This window comes from Otolemur garnettii, unplaced genomic scaffold (genome assembly GCF_000181295.1).
Source record: "Otolemur garnettii isolate 467f Iridium unplaced genomic scaffold, OtoGar3 scaffold00001, whole genome shotgun sequence".
Classification (NCBI taxonomy): domain Eukaryota; kingdom Metazoa; phylum Chordata; class Mammalia; order Primates; family Galagidae; genus Otolemur; species Otolemur garnettii.
In genome coordinates, this window is record NW_003852396.1 from 49,046,475 (window position 1) to 49,067,360 (window position 20,886).

At 35.7% G+C, this 20,886-nt stretch overlaps 1 protein-coding gene across 2 annotated transcripts in view; it reads left to right on the forward strand.

Moving 5' to 3' along the window:
• The window catches only part of PRMT3 (protein arginine methyltransferase 3), a 115,919-nt gene that overhangs the window by 42,098 nt on the left and 52,935 nt on the right, over positions 1–20,886 (forward strand). For both annotated transcript variants that reach the window (XM_003781176.3, XM_023519449.1), the window contains exon 10: positions 6,158–6,257. In XM_003781176.3, coding sequence (XP_003781224.1) covers positions 6,158–6,257 — 100 coding nt within the window. The remainder of the gene's footprint in view (positions 1–6,157; positions 6,258–20,886) is intronic.

A 20,886-nucleotide genomic window follows, 5' to 3' on the forward strand; every position in this document is an offset into this window, starting at 1 on the left:
ACAGGCGCCCGCCACAACGCCGGGCTATTTTTTGGTTGCAGCCGTCATTGTTGTTTGGCGGGTCCGGGCTGGGGATTTGAACCCGCCACCTTAGGTGTATGTGGCTGGCGCCTTAGCTGGCGCCAAGCCTAGACACCTGTTTTTGTAAATAAAAGTTGGGACACAATGTATTTTTGTTCACATTTTGTCTATTGCTGCTTTCATACAATAAAAGTTGGGTGGTTGCCGCAGAGACCATGTGTCCTGCAAGTCTAAGATATTTATAATTTGGTAATTTAAGAAAAAGTTGCCCACCCCCATTCTGGTTCATTGTAATGTCATTCTACTGTCTTAAGCCTTTAATTGTTGCTTTTGAGAAGTCACCTGTTAGAACAGCTGTTACTCCATTGAAGGTAGTCTGTTTGTCTTAAAGATTATATGTCTTTGACTTTCTGAAGTTTTACTGTAATGTATAGTTTTTTTTAAATTCAGTTTTGAGATTCATTGGATTACTTCTGTATGTGCTTTAAAGCTTTTTATCAGTTCCAGAAAATTATCTTCCTTTGTCTCTTTCAATATTTGCTCTATCCCTTTTATTTCTTTTCTCTATCTGGGACTCCATTTAATTCTGTATTAGATCTTCTCACTGCATTACTTTTTTCTCTTAGCTGTGCTTCTGCAGTGGTCCAAAGCAAGGGTTGGCAGACTTTTTCTGTAAATGGTCAGATACTAGATATTTAAGCTTTGAGGGTCAACCATGGTCTCTGTCACTGCTATTGCTACTGCTTTTTCTTCTTCTTTTTTAACTCTTTAGCTTATGAAGGTACAAAAACTGAATTATAGGTTGGTGGGCCATGATTTTTCAATTCGTGATGTAAGTACCCAATTAAAAGACAGGATTTTCAGGCTGGATAAAAAGTAAGACTTAGCAATTTTCTATATTCAAGAAATCCAGTTTACTTACAAAAATACCATAGATTAAAAGTAAAAGAATGGGGAAAAATATATCATGAAAACATGGATTATTTAAACAGCTAGAGGGACTCTATTGATATCCTACAAAGGAAACTATAAAAACTATTAGGAATAAAGAATATTTCATAATTATAAAGGTGTCAAATAACCAAGAATATATAATGCCAAACCTATGTTTGTTAAAACTTACAAAATATATCAAGCAAAAACTGTTGGAAAGGGGGACTAAATAAATTTATAATCCTGGTAGGACATATTAATACACCTTCCTCAATAAGTGACATAACAAGTAGATATAAAATGAATAAGAGGATAGAAGATGTAAACACACTATCAGCTTGACCAATTTGATACTTATATGATGCTCCACCCAAAGACATCAGGATCATGTTATTTTTAAGTACATATAGAACATTCCTTAAGATAGATGATATACAGGACAATAAAAGATGTCTCAATAATTTTATAAGGATTTAATCTTATATACTAAGCTTTAGGGCCACCCCGAAATTAGGTTATAAATCAATAACACAAAGATACCTAGTATATCTCTAACAATTGGCAGTTACACAGAACACTTCTAAACAGCCAGTGGGTCAAAGAAAAAATCACAAGTGAAACAGACTTAGAAAATATTTTGAACCGAATTTAAACAGATCTACAGTATCAAAATTGTGCCATGTAGTGAAACTGTAGTTAGAAGGAAATAAAAAGTTGTAAATGATTCCATTTGAAAATAACAAAGATTTAAAATCTGTGATCTAAGCTTTCATCTTAAGATGCTAAAGAAGGGAAAGCAAAGTATATCCAACTAAGTAGAAAAACATAAATAAAGGTAATAGTAGAAATCAATGAAATACAAAACAAAAACAATACAGAAAATTAATGAAAACAGTTGATTCTTGTAAAAAATAATAAAATTGATAGACCTCTAAATAGACTTACTAAGAAGAAAATAGGTGTAATCAGTATTAGAAGTGAAAGGGGACATCACTACAGACCATACAGACACAAAGGATAATAAGGAAATATTATGAACACATTTGTTTAATATGACAATTTAGTTGAAATGGAAAAATGCCCTGAAAAGCAAAAGTTACCAAAAGTGATTCAGGAAGAACTAGAAAATCTGAATACTTAGATCTAGTGAAGATAATGATTTGTTATATATAAACCTTCCCACAAATTAAGCTGTGGGCTTACATAATAAACTTTTTCCAACATTTAATGAAGAAATCATATTCCTTTACAGAAAATATTAAATAGAACAGAACCCTTTCTAACATATTTGGTAAGACCAATGATACTAAAACCAAATAAAGATATTCTAGGAAAAGTAGACTATAAACCAATGTGCCTCATGAACATGGCTGGAAACATTAAGAAAACATGGGCAACTTGAATCCAACCGTATATAAAAGAGATAATAAACTGTTACTAATGGGGGGTGTATTTTAGGAAGGCCAGATAGGCTTAACGTTAAAAAAATCAGTATGATTGGCTCAACAACCGTAGCACAGTTGTAACGGCGCCAGCCACATACACTGAGGATGGCGGGTTCAAACCTGGCCTGGACCAGCTAAACAACAATGACACCTGTACCGAAAAATATAGCCAGGTGTTGTGGCGGGCACCTGTAGTCCCAGCTACTTGGGAGGCTGAGGCAAGAGAATCGTGTCAGCCCAAGAGTTTGAGGTTGCTGTGAGCTATGATGCCACGGTACTCTACTAAGGGTGACATAATGAGACTCTATCTCAAAAAAATATATATATATGTATATATATATATATATATATATGATTCATACAGACACAATAAAAAAGAAAACCTTTAATCAACTTTTTTTTCCCGTTTTTGTTTTTGTTTTTTTATTAGATCATAATGGTGTACATTAATTCTCTCATAGGATACAGTGTGTTGTTTCCTTATACAGTTTGAAAACCTCTCATCCAACTGGCTAACATAGCCATCATATCTTTCTCATAATTGTTGTGTTAAGACATTTATATTCGACCTTCAGGCAAATTCACATGTACCCTAATAGATTAAATCATAGGCGTGATCCCCACAATCAACTTTTTGCTAAAATTGAAAACTCATTCATAAACTCTCAGGAGGAAAGAAGGAAACTTTCTCTCCTGATAAAGAATACCTATTTTAAAAAAAACCTATAGGTAGTGTCATGTTTAATAAGTGATGAATGCTTTTCTCCCCTTAAAATTAGGAATAAACCAGGATGTTTAATCTCACCACTTCTATTTAATATTGTACTAGAAGATCTAACAAGTTCAACAAACCAGAGAAAGGAAATAAAAGATAAACAGATTTAAAGACTCATACCTCATAGATGATGTCATCATGTACATGTAAAGTCCTAAGGAATCTAGAAGATAGCCATTAAAACAGCTAAAACTAAAACCTTGATCACAGTCATTGGCTTCAACGTCAAAATATGAAAATCAATTATATTTCTATAAGTAGCCAAAAATAACTAGAAATTGAAACTTCAAAACAAAGTATCACTAAAAAAAGTATCACTAGATACATGCATTGAAACATCATATTGTACCCCATAAATATGTACAATTATGAATTTTAAAATATATAACACACACAAAGCCATTAAGGATAAATTTTACAAATTATCCCTATCCTGTATACGACAGGAGCACTGAAAAGTGCAAAAATGGATGTGGGAATACAAATAACCTAGAACAGCCAACTGGATTTTCAAAAGGGAGAATGAATTTGAAAGATGTATACTACCAGTCTTATGACTTAAAACTGGAATTAAAAACTGTAGTGATTAAGAAAGTATATTGGCATAAAAATACACATCTGAATCTCGGGGTAGAATTGGAAATCCAGAAATAAACCCACACATAATTAACTGAAAATGGAAACTAAAAATACAAAGTTGGACAACCAAGATCTTGAACTAATTCTAGAAAAAGTGCTACACACCTCATTGTTGACCTTCACTACGGTCACCTTCAAAGTACTCTCCTTAGGAAGTGTGCACTGACGCCAGTGCCTAGTTTGCTCTTCAAAGCTATTTTGGAGCTCTTTTCTAGACTAGCCTTCAGAACTGGCATGGTACCAGTCCTGGCAATTAAGTTTGTGAGCTCATCCTAGAAAAAGGGCTTTGAAGTATATAGACTGTGTGCTGGCAGTGGTGCGTAGCTTCCCGAAGGGAATACTTCAGAGGTGACTGTTTCAACAGTGAGGTACGTAGCACTTTTTCTAGGACGAGTTCATGAACTTATTTGTTAGAACTTGTATTTTAGAAGAAAAGATAGGTGAAAATATTTGCTGTAGGCAAAGATTTCTTAGATATGGCACCAAAGGCATGAACTATAAAAGATTAAAAGTGATGAATTGGTCTTTAAGAAAACAAAAAGCTTTAGTTCTTTAAAACACACCATTAAAAAACAGGAAAAACCAACCCACAATGTGGTAAAACATTTACTGTACATAAGTCTGATAGGGCTTTTATTCAGGGTAAGTACACAGCCCTTTCACTTAAATAATAATACTCTAAGCTGATTTGAACAAAAGAAGATATAGGAATATGGCAAATAAGCTCATAAAAAATGCTTCATCATTCTAGGAAAATGCGATTTATGAACCACAATAAAGTCTTGTTACATAATTAAAATTTTTAAATAACACTAAGTATTAGAAGGATGTGAAGCAATAGGAAAGCATATACATTCCTGGCAGAAATGTAAAATTGTATATTCACTTTGTCAGGGGTCCTCAAACTTTTTAAACAGGGGGCCAGTTCACTGTCCCTCAGACCGTTGGAGGGCCAGATTGCAGTCCCCGGGATGAGTCAGCTGCTAAGCAAGACAGGCAACGGCAGCAAAAACACCCAGTGGGCCTGATAAATGTCCTAGGCGGGCTGCATGTGGTCCGCGGGCCATAGTTGGAGGACACCAGACTTTGTAAAGCAAATTTGCAGTTTCTTTTTTTAAAAAGTAGCTATACACTACCTTTTGATTTGAGCAGTTCTGCTCATACACAGGTGTTTCATAGTATCTTCATTCATTATAGCTCAAAGCTAGAAACAATCTAGAATCCCATCCACAGGTGAGTAGATAAACCAAATTGTGATTTATCATATAGTGAAATACTACTTAGCAATAACAAGGAGTGAACCATAGATATACACCAAAAGTACACAAATCTAAAAAGTATCATGTTTGTTGAATGATACCAGGCACAAAAGGTTGCATTTAATATGATTCTGTTAGTATGAAACTATCAAATACAAATCTACTCTGTAATGAAAGAAAGAAAATCAATAGTTGTCTATGGATGTGAAGATTTTCTGGGAATGGGCACTGACTAATCTTTTGGGGGAGATGGAAATTTTCTATATGTATTCAATGGTGGTAGTCACCTAAGTATCTATGTTTTTAAAAATGCAACAAAGTTTACCTTTAAAAAGATACACTTAATTGTATATAAGTAATCCTTTGATGAAGTTGGGGGAGGGGATTTCTACCTTAATGCAGAAAAAAAAAAATCCTGTGTTATTAATTAAAAGGTACATTCTCTGAGGACTGAGAATTTATTAATCTAATTAGATACAGCTTAATTAGCAGTTTGCTTTCACTTTTCTGAAATTCTCTCTTTAATGCTGTTGTTCCAATTGCAGAAGTTCAAAATATGTGCCAATCTTATGATTATATACATATAACTATATGAAACTACAGGTATAACGATATAAAAATACCTAATGAATGCCTTGGGTCAAGGTTAAATAGTTTTTTATTGGGGTGAGATTTCAGGTCTATATAATATAACATATAATAGTTTGTTATTGATGATAATGTCATTACCATTATCTGTTGCTTGAGATGTATATATAACATTCACAAATATGTGATCCTTACAGTAGCCTGTGAAGTGAATAGGGCAGGTATTATATCATGAGCACATAGGCTCCGTAAAATTATTAAAAAATTTGGTGAAGATCACATGGCTGGCAAGTGCTAGTGGAGCAGTGTTCACAGTAAGGGCTGGTGGCTTCAGATTCTCTCACCCTGTGACAGAGTCCTTCCCTTTACACCATACCTTTGTCGTCTGTGTGTCTGGTCTGTCCTCCCCTGCCCCTCCCCTTTTATAAAAGACATGGTTACTTCAGTGACATGTTATTGATTCACATACTAATTTAATTCATTATGATGACTTTCAGACTAAATAAACTTGAAGATACTATTATACTAATTAAAGGAAAGATTGAAGAAGTTCGCCTCCCTGTAGAAAAAGTGGATGTTATTATATCTGAGTGGATGGTGAGTGTTTCCCGAAAAACCTACTTTTATTGCTAAAATGAAAAAAAAATTAAAGTAATGAATAAGGTAGCAGTTTTTCTGTGTTTTGTTTGATAAATGGCAAAATGGTGGCATTATTACTATTAAAACAGCTACAGTCCTGAAATGGCACTTACTAATTGGCTGTTCATGCTCTTTTAAGAAAGATAAATTTAAAAAATATTTTTAAAAGAAAGATAAATTATCTTTTTTACCTTTAATATCCCAAAGAATTATTATTCTGCTTTCTAAATTTGCAGAGACCTAGGTGTTTGTCTGAAGGCTTCCAAGGACAAATAAGCACTCACTAGGACTGTTTCATCAGAGTTAACATGGTATTATCACTATTATACTCAGGGCTTTTTCTTATCTTCTGAGCCACGTGATCCATGTTTTTTATCACATAAAAATAGAATTTATTGCTGTTATTAAAATGATACAGTTAAAGAGCAGAACCCATAGCTCAGTTAGTAGGGGGCCGGCCATGTACACCCAGGCTGGCAGGTTGAAACCCAGCCTAGGCCATCTAAACAGCAACGACAACTGCAACAAAAAGATTATGGGGTGTTGTGGCGGGTGCCTGTAGTCCCAGTTACTTGGGAGGCTGAGGCAAGAGAATCACCTAAGACCAAGAGTTTGAGATTGTTGTGAGCCTATGACGACATAGGCACTCCACCGAGGGCAACACAGTGAGACTCGGTCTCAAAATAATAATAATAATAATAATACAGTTATGGCATATTACATTGCATTATAGTTTGCTGTTGAAATCTTGAGTCAAGACAGAATATTTATTTTCATTTATTCACTTTTTTTGAGACAGAGTCTCACTCTGTTTCCCTGGGTGGAGTGCCTATGTCGTCATAGGCTCACAACAGCCTCAAACTCTTGAGCTCGAGAGATCCTCTTGCCTCAGCCTCCCAAGTAGGTGGCACTACAGGTGCCCATCTCCAGCCCAACTAGTTTTTTTAATTTTAGTAGAGACAAGGTCTCGCTCTTGGTCAAGCTGGTCTGGAACTCCTGAGTTCAGGCAATCCACCTGCCTCAGCCTTCCAGAGTGCTAGGATTACAGGCATGAGCCACTTCTGTGTCCAGCCAGAATATTTTTAAATGTATGTAAAATAAAATTAATGATATTTGACAACTGGTTTGATTTATTAATATATCAATTTGGTGAAAATAAGCTAGATAATATTTCTAATAGGCAAATTTTTTTAACCATTTGGAAGAAGTTTGTTTTTTTTAAGTTCTATTTGATAAATAAATTGTCATTAAATGGGTTTATCAAGAAATTTTGAAAAACATTGAGTTTTATTTTATTGTTTTCTATAAATGATATAAATGATGAATAAACATAGTAACAATTTTAGCAAAATGAAAGTTTTAGCAAGTTCATGGAATATTTAGATTTAATGTAATAGTGCAGTGAGTTCCAATTCAAACAAGATAGCAGTCATTGTTTGATATGTGAAACAGTATATTGAATTTTTTTAATGCTAAGTTTGGCTTTTAACAATTCTGTAATCACAATATCAATATTCTTCTCATACTAAAGAATTTGAATCAGTACTCTGATTTTTCTTAGGAATTCAGTAGGTATGATTTCAATCATCTGTACTAAAAACTCAGCATCTCTTTAAAGACTTTGAAAAGATGCTTTGGAGAAAGCACATTTGAGCCATTTACTTGGCAACAATTTTAAGTAGCTTCTCATAACTGTTGGCTGACATCTTCGTTTATACAGAGACTATTTTTCTTAGAAAATGCATCTTTGGCTTAGCACCTGTAGCGCAGTGGCTGGGCACCAGCCACATATACTGGAGCTGACGGGTTCAAATCCAGCCCAGGCCTGCCAAACAACAATGACAGCTACAGCCAAAAAATAGCTGGCATTGTGGTGGGTGCCTATAGTCCCAGCTTCCTGGAAGGCTGAGGCAAGAGAATCGCTTAAGCCCAACAGTTGAGGGTTGCTGTGAGCTATGACGTGACAGTATGGCACTCTACCAAGGGTGACATAATGAGACTGTATCTCAAAAAAGAAAGAAAGAAAGAAAGAAAGAAAATGCATCTTTTAAATTACTCCCAGTTAAATCTTATGGGCAAACCAAAAGACAGACAACCAAACTCCTCATTGAACATTATGATGTATCTCGTTATAATAACTAGTTGGGTAGTTCTTGCTCTGCCTAGCAGAATTATACATTCAGTTATTAATGTTTTTGTTTTATTTCAAAATCTGAAAGATGATCTAGAAGTATTAATATGCTTCTTGAAGTCTTAGAGCCAACTGTAAATGAGAAATTAGATTGGGTAAATTTCTGAGATCGCCTTTATGATACGAACTTTATTAAAAGTTGTGTTGTTCTTGGGCTTGTTTGCCCTTAGGTCTGTTTTGTACTCTTCTCCAGCTTTCTTCTATACGGAGGGAGGCTAACACTGCAGGCTGCCTTTCTCAGGCTCCATTGACGGCTGACCTCTACTAGGTTTGGGGAACCCAATGGGAAATACCAGTGTGAGATTTTAGGAAGGGAGAGGCCAGAATATTTCTTTTATCTCATTTTATCACTAGTGTATTGCTGGCAAAGCTGTTTCTTTTGTGGCTCCAGTTCCTACCGGCCAGGCCTGCCTAGTTCCACATCCACTGTGTGATCCTCCTACTGGTTGCTCTTTCTTTTGTCTCTGTAGCCTCGGGGTATAGTTGCTTTTGGTGTGACTGATGTCTGGTTGTCTCACTCTCCGCTTGGTGACTTCTTACATATCTTTAATCCTTTAGATAACCGCCTTTTTACATTAATTTTCCTCTATTTTAAGTAGCCCATGATTTCTCTTTTCCTACTTAAAACTGACTAAAATAAAGGACATCTTTCACGTCAGAGGGTTGGTCAGATATGACTCTGCCTTTATCGGGACCCATTGTGATACAGACAATACTGAGTCTCTGGAGAAGATCTGGTTGTTTGGGAGCCAAGGTGCTTAGGAGCTCTGAACAAGGAAAACACATCACTGTGTCCAGGAAGTGTTAACTAAGACTTTTCCTTCTTCCTCACCACAAAGGTGTAGTAACTTAAGCATGTGCATTATCTTATGGTCTGCCTTTCTTTGTAGTCATTAAGTGGGGTTGACGTGTAGTGATTGCATTGAATGCTCTAGGTTGGGCTTTGGACACTGTAGTTTATGACAGTTATCCTGTCACAGTAAACTCTGGATGGCTTTATTTTTCTAATGAGGTTTTGTGTTTAAGGCTTTAAGAAGATTCGTGCTAAAATATTTTGAATCATCTTTGTGGATTGAAAATATAATTTATGGTATTTTTTTTTTTCTTATTTATTTATTTTTGTTGTTTGGGATTCATTGAGGGTACACAGAATTAGGTTACACTGATTGCAATTGTTAGGTAAAGTCCCTCTTGTAATTGTGTCCTGCCCTAAGAGTTGTGCCATACACCAAATTTATGGTATTATCGTAATTGAACAAAGGGCAGATGTGCTTTCTGAAATTTATCTAACACTTCTCAGACTTTCGGCTCTGGCTTAACAGTGGACAAGTTGTAAATAACTATTTTAAATCTACCTGCATTTTCATGAACCGTATTTTTAAACTTAAAATATATTGCATAGAATCCTCTGTGTTTAATGGTTTTTTTTTAACATATACAGTGTAGTAAGGATGAATAAAATCTAGAATGAACTATTTTTAAAGATATGTTTTTATCTCTGTTTATAACCATTTTCAACAAGGAAAGACAAAAACGGAATATACCCTCCAGAATTTGGCACAGATGTTTAATGGACTTGTAATCCAGTATAGCAATGTAGACATCATATAATGCAGAGGTACACATCTGTGTTCCTCTCCTCTGGTCCACTGACTATCCCATGGCTGAACCTAAATGGTTTTCGTCTGCAGCTGTTCACAAATTTTGCCTTTATTTTGGAAGATTGTTCTAGATAAGAATCTATTTTTGAAAGCAATCATTGCTGTTAGCATGTTACTTAATAAACTGTCCCTTGCTTTTAGGTTAATGAATTTCCAGATTTAGGTTTTCCTTTAATTTTGCCTTTTCATTTTTGTTTTTATTTATTTTAAGAGAATTGCTGTTTTTATCGTATATATGTAAGGTGTACTAGATGGTATTTTGATACACACAGGGAAATGATTACTGGTATCAAAGAAGTAAGCATGTCTGTCATCTCACGTAGTTACTTTTGTGTCTGTAGGAAGAGCACCTAAAACGCCCTCTTAGCAGATTCTCAGTATATAGCCTAACTATAGTCTTCACGCTGTACATTTTCATTTTCTCTTGGTCAAAATTGTTTCTGTTATATATAAGCAGTTTAATCCTTAGAAGACATTAATATTTATGCTTTTGTATATGTGTTCTCATTTTTATATTTTACTCCACCAATAGAAGTTCTTGTTTTGAGAGCTGTTTTTTGTGACTTGTTATTTCTTATTGACTAATGAAACTGTTCAAAACAACATCCCTAATTCTGACCCAGCCCGCCAGATTGACTCTCATTGGTTGTTGGTGTGTTCTATCTGTTTTAAGCATGACTTTATAAGTTTATACACAAGTGCTGATAATATGTGATACAGTTGCCAGAGATGATTCGTGTTGTTTGCACCTGTGTTATTTTCTGTTATCAGAACCATAAGCAAAATTATACATTAGGTATAAAACTTCATTTTTATGATCACGCATAATATACATTCAAATTATTTTTCTATCTAGCTTTGCTTTTTACAGAATGGGCCTAAAATTTTCTGTTTACTCAAATGTTCTTGAATTTGTCCTTGAAATTTAAGAATTAAGTTTTTTATCCAATCCTTACCAGAACAGGTATATCTGTATGTGCAAGAGCATGCATGCATGTACCTACACTCACATTGACAGAGGACTGTTTAGTCGTATTTGATACTCTTCTTTGTTATAAATGGAGTCTCAGGATTTGATAGCTGTATTCCTTAGAAAATACGGCTTGTGGTTTGGCTTATCAGCCAAATCTGAAACAAAATCTAAATGAAAATATTTAGTACTTTATCGAAAGTTGTTTACATTAAAAGTGATGTGTTACGGGTAAATATTTGCTTTTGAAATATAATACCCGAGGTGTTTATCTCTTCCTTCAAATTTCTGAAAGTTGTCTTTACCAAGAGTTTCAGTGCATTGTGTGGGATTAGATTTGTCTTTTGGCCTACCATAATTCCCGTCACCAAACTACATTTCAGTTGTGCCTGAAAGTCCTGTTTGAATTGCTCTGTTAAAAAATCATTTTGTTCAATAAGTTATAAATTATTGTAATTAAAATGAAAATGGTAAGTTACTCAGGAGCGTGGATCAACTGAGCCTTAACAGAACATGAACTATTTATTAATTTTTATTTCAAACTCTAAAATTGTATAACTGTTTATAAATATGTTGTTGGTAATCTCGTTTATTTCTATCTGGGACTAAAAGAAGTATTCATAAATAAATAAATAATAAAATAAAGTATTTCTACATAAGATTATCTGTGGCCAGATATTTGATTCACAAGCCTTGAGTAAGCATAGAAATTCCATTGAAGTGTAATAAAACTTGTTGGTACAATTCCCAGCCTGGATTTAGAGAACCCCTAAAGCATGTTTTTGAGAAATAACAAATTACATATGGTATAAAGATTTGGGAGGGGAAAGGTGTTATTTATGTTTTTATAGAATTGAATGTGAAAGTCTCACAAATTTTTAAGATAAAACATCCCTTTTGAACCTTCACAGAATTAAGCATTTAGTAAGACACTCCTTAATTCCTTAAAAGTTCTAATTCATTCTCTGGCCATTAGATGCACTTCAAGGGACAAGTTCAAGAAGCCCTAAAAGACAGATGAAGATAATTATTCTCTTTATTTTTTCTTCCTTTTGAGTACGGATCTTTCATATGTTGTATTTTCTTCAGTAGATTCTCCAAGTTGGAAAAATTTAGATGGCAGAACTCTAGTCATTATTTAGGTGAAATGAATAGTATAGGGCAGGAGTTAGTAAAATTAAATGTTGATAAATTCTAATCAGTGACTTTGTTGACTCCCTTTCAGCATATTACATTTTGCGAGTACATTTTCCAATAGCAAAGCCATGTTTCATTTCCGCTGTTTATCCCTTTTTACTACTAGAATATTTATTTGCGATACCCCGTTTCAGGTTAGGAACATAATTAGCCTTTGAACCTTCCTCACTGTGGCTCTCCTTGTCCGCATGTTTGTCCACTGTGTTTGGCTCATGTTCTCCAGGAGAAAGCCAGCTTACAGGTGGACCTAACATACGGACAGATGTTCTTTTTCTTTTTTTTTTTTTTCTGATATTTATTGTAGTGGGTCAGTGGTGGCATTTGTGCTGCTATAATAAAATACCAAAGACTGAGTAATTTATGAACAGCAAAAATTTCTCACGATTCTGAGGCTGCAAGCCCAAGATGAAGGTTGCAGCAGAGTCAGTGTCTGTTGGGGGCCTCATCTCTGCTTCCAAGATGCACCTTATTGCTGTGTTGGTACATGGCAGGACAGAAGAGAATAAACCTACTTCCTCAAATTCCTTGTTAAGGGCCCTAGTCCCATCCAGTAGGGCTCCACTGGTGACTTAATCACCTCCTAAGCTCACCCACCCCCAGTACTGTCACGTTTGTCATTGTCTCAACATGAATTTGGGGGAACACATCCAGACCATACACTATTAGTATGTGTTAGTATACTATAATACATTTCTATTTTTAAAAGTGCTAATATTTTAGTTGTGCTTTGAAGAATAGTATATCTGGTTATAAGTAATGAATTTTTCAACCATTGTAGGGGATTGGGAATATTGGGAATAGAATTACACATGCATTTTTTGCTCTTATTTTTTGGAAACTGATTCTGTAAGTCTGGCATAAGGCCCACCTGTGCCTTTGGAAAGATTTTGAGATGATTCACTTTTTCCTTAAATAGAGTTGCTTATTTGACAATTTTTGCAGTTGGAGGAAGAGGGCCAATTTGACTATGTCAGTCTTTTGTCAATTAAGTGAGAGTGCCATCTAGTGGGAGGAAAAACTTTTAAACTAATAAACTCAGAAAAGTCTTTCAGACTTCACAACATATAGAGCAGAACATGCAGAGGAGTTATCTCCTGAGCTAAATTATGTCTCCAGAAGTGCATAGCACTAAAAATCATGAGAAGGGTACTCTGGAAGGTGAGAGAAGAGGAAGTAGTCGTACAGGACACTAGCAAGCATAAGATGCCTAATAAGTGGATTTTATCGCCATGATTCTTATTTTTCTTGTGTGAGAGGTAGTGCTCAAGTAAAATAGTGGTTAAATAGCTGCTCTGACAAATATTTGTGTCTATGCACATAACATTTCATTGTCAGTTTTTGACTATATAATATGTAAACATTATAAATTATCTTTACCCTACTACTCAGGACCTAACCCTAATCCCACATAATCTGTCACCAGAAATGTTTAAAGCTAGTGTATACATGTATATACAGAGGGTGTCCCTAAAATTTATAGGCATTTTAAGAAAGGGAAAAACTGTATTGAAATTATAATATATACCAATAGCAAAAGATGAATATAAGTCACATTTGAGCACCTCTTGTAATTGTAGAAGTCAAATGTGATTTGAGTATTATTATAAAATTTTTCAAAGAGGTGGCCAACACAAAGAATATTCTGTAAAATGTTACAATGAATACTTTGTAACTAAAGGTACATTGAGCTATAATTCCCATTTTCCCTATGTATGGAGACCTTAGGGATATCTCTTGGGACACCTTGTATTGAGTGGCTACTAGGTATTCTAGGTAAGGTAAAGCCGTGACCAAAATAAATTACAGACCCCACCTTTATGTTTAGAGTGGGCTCAGCATATTCTACATATCCTATATGTTTTTTATCACTTTTAAACCTATAAGTTTCCCTCCAAAGACTGCTATAGCTGCATCTCACAATTTTTTTCAGTTCAAAATGTACCCTTGTGATTGCTGCTTTGATACCTGGATCATTTAGAGTCATGTTTAATTTCTACATGTTAGGAAATTTTAGATATCTTCCTGCTACTTATTTTGAATTGAATTTAGTTGCGGTAAGAGAATATATGTATGCTATACATATATTATATCTAATATATATACATATAATATATCTGTATGCTTTTTTCTTTAAATTTGTTTAGACTTGTTTTATGGCTCAGCACATGATTCTCTTGTCCACATTCCACATTGTCTTAGAGTGGATGTATTTTGTTACTATTTGATGGAATGCTATATTTGAGTGAGGTTGGCTGGTTATATCACTAAAGTCTTTTAAATTCTTCTTAAAGTCTACTTATTCTATTCATTACTAAAAGAACGATAATGAAAATTTCTACCTATAGTTCAGGAGTGTTATATTTGGGTCAGGTTGGCTGGTTATATCATTCAAGTCTTTTAAATTCTTCTTAAAGTCTACTTATTCTATTAATTACTAAAAGAAGAATAATGAAAATTTCTACCTATAGTTCAGGATCGTCTGCTTCTCTTTTCATTTCAGGTTTAGCTTCATGTATTTCTGTGTGGTTATTGGGTACATACACATTAAGATTATTATGTATTCTTTATAAAGTTTGGCTTATGATTCAGAGGTATAGTACTTAGAAATCGGAATTAGATTTTATAGGGTTGAGTACTTGTTGCAAGTAATATTTTTTGTTCTGTTTTATCTTTAATTTTAGATTATTGACACTTTTGTCATCAGTCTTTCTCCAGATTAACTGTTTTATTTATAACTTTCTCTTGCCACACTTTTTTTAATAGTTAAATTTTGCACACAGATGTATCAGTAATCAGTTATTTGAACTAAAAAAAATTACAGAAATGGAATACCTTGTGAAGAAGATATCGCAAGTTAATTTTATCACTAATTCATCTTTTCTGAGAAGATATAAGTAGGCATTTTAAAAATAAGGTTCCCATTTCCGTGAATAATGTTAATTTTGTAGTCCCTTATTTAATTCCATGTGTTCCTTTGTAGTAATTAATTCTTGAAGTGTAAATGCAATATTTAATTTTAGAAAGTAAACATCACTTTTGAAAGAATGCCGCACAAGCATTATGGGAGAGAATATCAGGTGTATTTCTTCTTCCAGATGGCACCCCTACAGGTGAGGCAGCAGCCTGTGAAATTGCAGTCTGAATTATATTGCAGATGAGCAGGGTATTTGGAGGTTCCTGATACCAGTAATAAATGCGTTCATTCAGAACCAAGCATAATTCCCAGGAACATAAAGGCTATTTTATCACATGGGGAGCCTATAGTAAAATGAAGTTTAGCAAGTGGAAAGCTGAGAGAAAGGACAGTGGCCATTAGCAATACATATGTGACTCTTTTGTCTGCTAACATTTTTATCTAGGTATTTTATCTCATAAATGTTGTGTATTCATATATTCTAGCATATGCATTGATTTTTCCAAACTAATATTTTCACAGTGGATGGTGGCTAAGAGCCAGTTGCCAGCTAAGATATCACTCTGAAATGTTCTGAGTCACATACCTGTTGTAAATTCTAATCTAGTTTAATGTGCTCCATGAGACACTTTTCATTTTGGAACACTTGATCTTAGTTACAAATATAGGATAATGCAAATACTGTATCTTATTTTCAATCAGGCAAATCAATTTATGAGTCAATATAGATGAGTAATTCAGAACCTGACTTCCATACTTAAACCAAGGTTCAAATTGTTTCAGTCACTCACTGCATGACTATGAATTATTTTTTAGGTCCTAATTTATTTAGCATTTATAAGCCTTAATTTTCATAATACTTAAATAGAAATAATGATAAAATGTGTTGTGGAGAAGAATGAAATGAGATAATCCTTTAAGTGTGATGATTCATTACAGTGAATTTTAACAATTATCACCACTGTTAGTTAACTGTTTTAATTTTGGTTTAATTTTTATTTTTAATTAAGTACATAATCGTTGTACATATTTATGGGGTACATGTGATGTTTTGATACTGGCATACAATGTGAATTATCAAATCAGGGTCATTGGGGTATCCATCACTTGAGGCATTAAACATTTTTTTATGTTAGGAACATTCCTATTCTACTCCTTTGGTCCTTTTTTTTTTTGCAGTTTTTGGCCAGGGCTAGGTTTGAACCTGCCACCTCTGGCATATGGGGCTGGCATGCTACTCCTTTGAGCCACAGGCGCTGCCCTCCTTTGGTCATTTTAAAGTATACCCTAACTTCCTGGGTTTACTTGTGACCTTCGGGAGCTTTATTATTGAATGTCTCCATGTAGCCTTGTTTGGATCGAATCTGTTTGGTGTTCTATGACTTTCTTCTACTTGAATATTGAAATCGCACTAGGTTTGAAACATTATCTTTTTTTTTTTTAAATAAACTTTACATTTTTTTCTATCTCCTCTTTAAGGATATTATGTCTTAAACTTGCCACTTTGAAACTATTTCCTAGATCTTGTAACAGGCATGGCCTCCCAAGTAACTGGGCACCCACCACAGCACCTGGCTAGTTTCAGAGACAGGGTCTCCCTCTTGCTCAGGCTGGTCTCAAACCTGTGAGCTCAGGCAATCCACCCACCTCGGCCTCCCAGAGTGCTAGGATTACAGGTATAAGCCACCACACCCGGGCTAGGCATGCTTTATTCTTCTTTTCTTTCGTCTGTTTCCAAATATCATATCTTTAAGTTCACTAATTCTCTCTTTTACTTGGTCATTTCTGCTGTTGAGCGACTCTGATGCATTTCTCATTTTGTCAGTTGAATTCTTAACAAATTCCAAAATTTGGTTTTTGTTACTTTTTCACATCATTTTCTTTGTTAAATTTCTCTAATAGGCTTCTGAATTTCTTCTCTTGGAGTTCAGGACAGCTGGTCTGAATTCTTTGAAAGGTCACCTGTCCCCATCACTCCAGGATTGGTCACTAGTGCCTTATTTAGGTCATTTAGTGAGGTCATATGTTCCTGGATGTTCTTGATGCTTGAGGATGTTCATAGATGTCTGGGTATTGGCGAGTTAGGTATTTATTTTAATCTTCACAGTCTGGGCTTGTGTGGACCCATCCTTAGGCTTTCTGGGTACTCATATGGAATAGAGTGTTGTGGTCTAAGTTTCTGATCAACTCTATTGGCTTTGAGGGGTGTTCCAAGCCCCAATAATGCTGTGATTCTTAGAGGCTCCTGGTGGTAGTGGTTGGTAGTGGGAGGCTAATGCGACCCTACAGTGAACCCTTTCCACCCACATACAAGACAAAGGACACAAAGGACCCTAACTCACCAAAGCCCTCCAGGCAAACTGTGGAATTTGCCCACCCCCTACAGCCCCATATAAAAAGGGTCTCTTAACCGCCCCTGGGTGCAGATCCCATCTTTGCACTGCCCAGGTGGGTTGCTGACCCTTTCAAGAAACCTGACCTAAACTTCTCCACTCCCTCCTAGTCTTGTCTCTGGGCACTGCGTTACCAGGTAAAGTGTCTGTCTTTCATTATTTTCTGTGCTGGGCCACTGGAGTTGGGGGAAGAGTGGTATGGGTACTCCCTCCTGGCTACCAGCCCCTGGTCACACCTGAAGCCAGCAGTGACTCTTGTTGCCTGGCTACCTCTCATGTTTATTCAAGCCCAAAGGCTGTTTAGTCAGCAGGTAGTGAATACTGCCAGAACTGAGTCCTTCCTTGTGGGTCCAGAAATGCAGTCCAGGAACTAAGGCCTGGACTCATGGGCCTCAGGAGTCTGGTACTTTATCTTACTGTGGCTGTCTGGTACCCAATTTGTAAAACAAAGTCTTCTGAGCTCTTTTCATTTCCTCAAGTGGAAAAACACTCTCCCGACTACAGGCAGCAGCACAGCTAAGGGAGAGGAGTGACTCAGGCACCGTCTTGGCCCAGTGTCTCACTGGTTCATGTGCGTCCCAAGTCTGCTGGCTCCACGTCAGCACAGCCACAGGCATTGCCTATGACCACAGGCTGTTCTTTTTCTGCTGGTGGTGGGGCTATCCAGAACTGGGTTTGAGGGCAGAGGAGTTCCCTCTTGTGGGGCTGGTCAGGATGTTTTGTCCATTGGCACTGGCAGAATTATGCCCTGAGCTGAGTTCCCCTGTGCCAGGGTGGCCCTGAGTTTCAATGCAAAGCTCCACATTGCTTCACTCTCCCTCCCCCAGGCACACAGATTTTTTTTTTTTTTTTTTTTTTTTTTTTGTAGAGACAGAGTCTCACTTTATTGCCCTCAGTAGAGTGTGGTGGTGTCACAGCTCACAGCAACCTCCAACTCCTGGGCTTAGGCGATTCTCTTGCCTTAGCCTCCCGAGTAGCTGAAACTACAGGTACCTGCCACGACGCCCGGCTATTTTTTTGTTGCAGGTGGCCGGGGCTGGGTTTGAACCTGCCACCTTCGCCCTACTCACTGAGCCACAGGTGCCGCTCCAGGCACACAGATTTTCTCTTCACTGGGTGTGCTGGAGCAGCACTGCCAGGGGATGGGGGAGGGATTGCTGCCCTGTTCAGTTCCTCTTTCCTTGATATAATGTTAAAACCAAGTAGTATGATCACTTACTTGATTTTTGGTTCTTCTGAAGGCACTTGCTTATAGCTATTTGCTGAATTAGATGTTTTTGTGGAGGGGCAATCACTAGAGGTTTCTCTTTGACCATCTTGCTCTACCCCTTACTTGTTGGTAGTTTTAATTTTAAACTTTTTAAAAATAAATGATTTTAAATAGCATCCAAAAAAAAAAAAAACCCCAGAGCAAACACTGTTTCATTTTAACAATATGATTATGCATATATAGTATTAATAAATTTATTTACTCATTCACAAATTAATTGAGTTCCTACTATGTACCAGGCACATTTCAAGTCCTTAAGAACATACTGATGGCTTAAAATAATATGGACAAAGTTCTTGCTCTTGGACCCTATATTTTAGTAAGGACCAAAATGAAAACAAAATTACATAATATTTTAATTCATAAGTGCTAAGGTGAAATATGAATCTGAGTGAAGAAATGGAACTTGATGAGGGAAAAAGAAGAGGGTATTTTATATGGGGACATTAGAGAAGTCCTTTTTGACAGTTGAGTTCAAAGAGTAATACAAGAAGACAGTTTGACATAGCACCAAACCAGGAACAGATGTTTTCTTTTCACCTGTCCAAAAAAGGATTGGACTATAATGAACACTTAATATGTACTAAAATGTAAATTTATTTTAATGCTTTAAAATGCAGTGATCTTACAAATGGTACCTCATCTATTAGCATGTTTTACCAGCCAGTCTTTTTCCCAGAAGATAAATAGATGCTCCCTCTTTTAATAATTACTTGGCATAACGTATAATTCACTTTGAAAACCAGATGAATGCCTATTTATACTGTAAGTATTTGTGTGCATAGATCTGTTTGAATTATGTCAGATTGGTAAAGATTTCTTGGTTGAATTGCATAAGTCTCTTGTTCTTGAATACATAGATCATGTTAATAGGGAACTAACTTATAGGTCTCTATCCAGAAAAACAAGTTTCCACCAAATCCTTAATTCTCTTAACGTAATGCGTTAATAAGCCTAATTACTGAGTCTTTGTTTTGCAGGCAATTATTTTCTATCAAGGAATTAGTGCATTGGCAGGAATAGGTAAATGGCAATGTAGAGCTGCTAGCAGCAATTTAATTAGATTCCTTTATGAGTGATTCAAGCATGAGAGCTGTATTTTCTACAAGTTTAAATTTGCTATTAATCTCTTGTAAAGATCATCAGTCTTTGCAGGTTTTTCTTGTTCTAGAGAAACCTTTAAAGTATTTTTTGTTTATGTCATTAAACAATACTATATTTATCCCATTGGACAGTAATTTGTACACAGAACAAATGAGTGGATGAAAACAGTTTTACTTAGAATGCTGAGATAAGGATAAAATTCGTATTGGTTAGTCCTAAGCAATAATAGGCATGTTACGTACTAAGCACTGACTTTTTCCTGCTGCTTAGGGGCAATGGGGGTGGGCCCTAGGAGAAAAACTGAAATTGGTATTGATTTCTCAGTCATGATTACTTTGTCATTTATATAATAAACTGTGCAGCATGCTATTAAAATGTAGAGTATTTGTGGTAGCAATAGTGGAAAATTCTCTTTTCATTTGTTTATATCATTATCTTTTCTTTGTAGAGGATTCGTTCCTATACTCTGGAATCTGGAGTATACTGGGATTGTGTTTCATGACCTGTATTTAAAGCAGCACTAATTATGCAAGACATTGATAGATGTTAAATAGAAAAAGAAAGGTCTGTAGTCAAAAAGCACCTAAGAATTGGTGAAGTATGATCTGCAGTGCTCTTTACCATAACAACTGCTCAGAACTTCTAGTGTGCCAATGTACATTATGAAGCTCTAAGAAGGGGATGTGGCATCTCAAACCTCTTTGACTAAGGGTCCCCCCCCCCTTTTTTTATCAAAAGGTCGGTCACAGGGTAGGAAATTCTTTGGGAACTGGTGTTCTAGACTAGAATTTCTCAACCTTAGCCCTACTGACACTGTTCTTGTTGTGAGGGGCCATCCTGTGCATCATAGAATATTTATCAACATCTCTTGTCTCTACCCAGTAGAT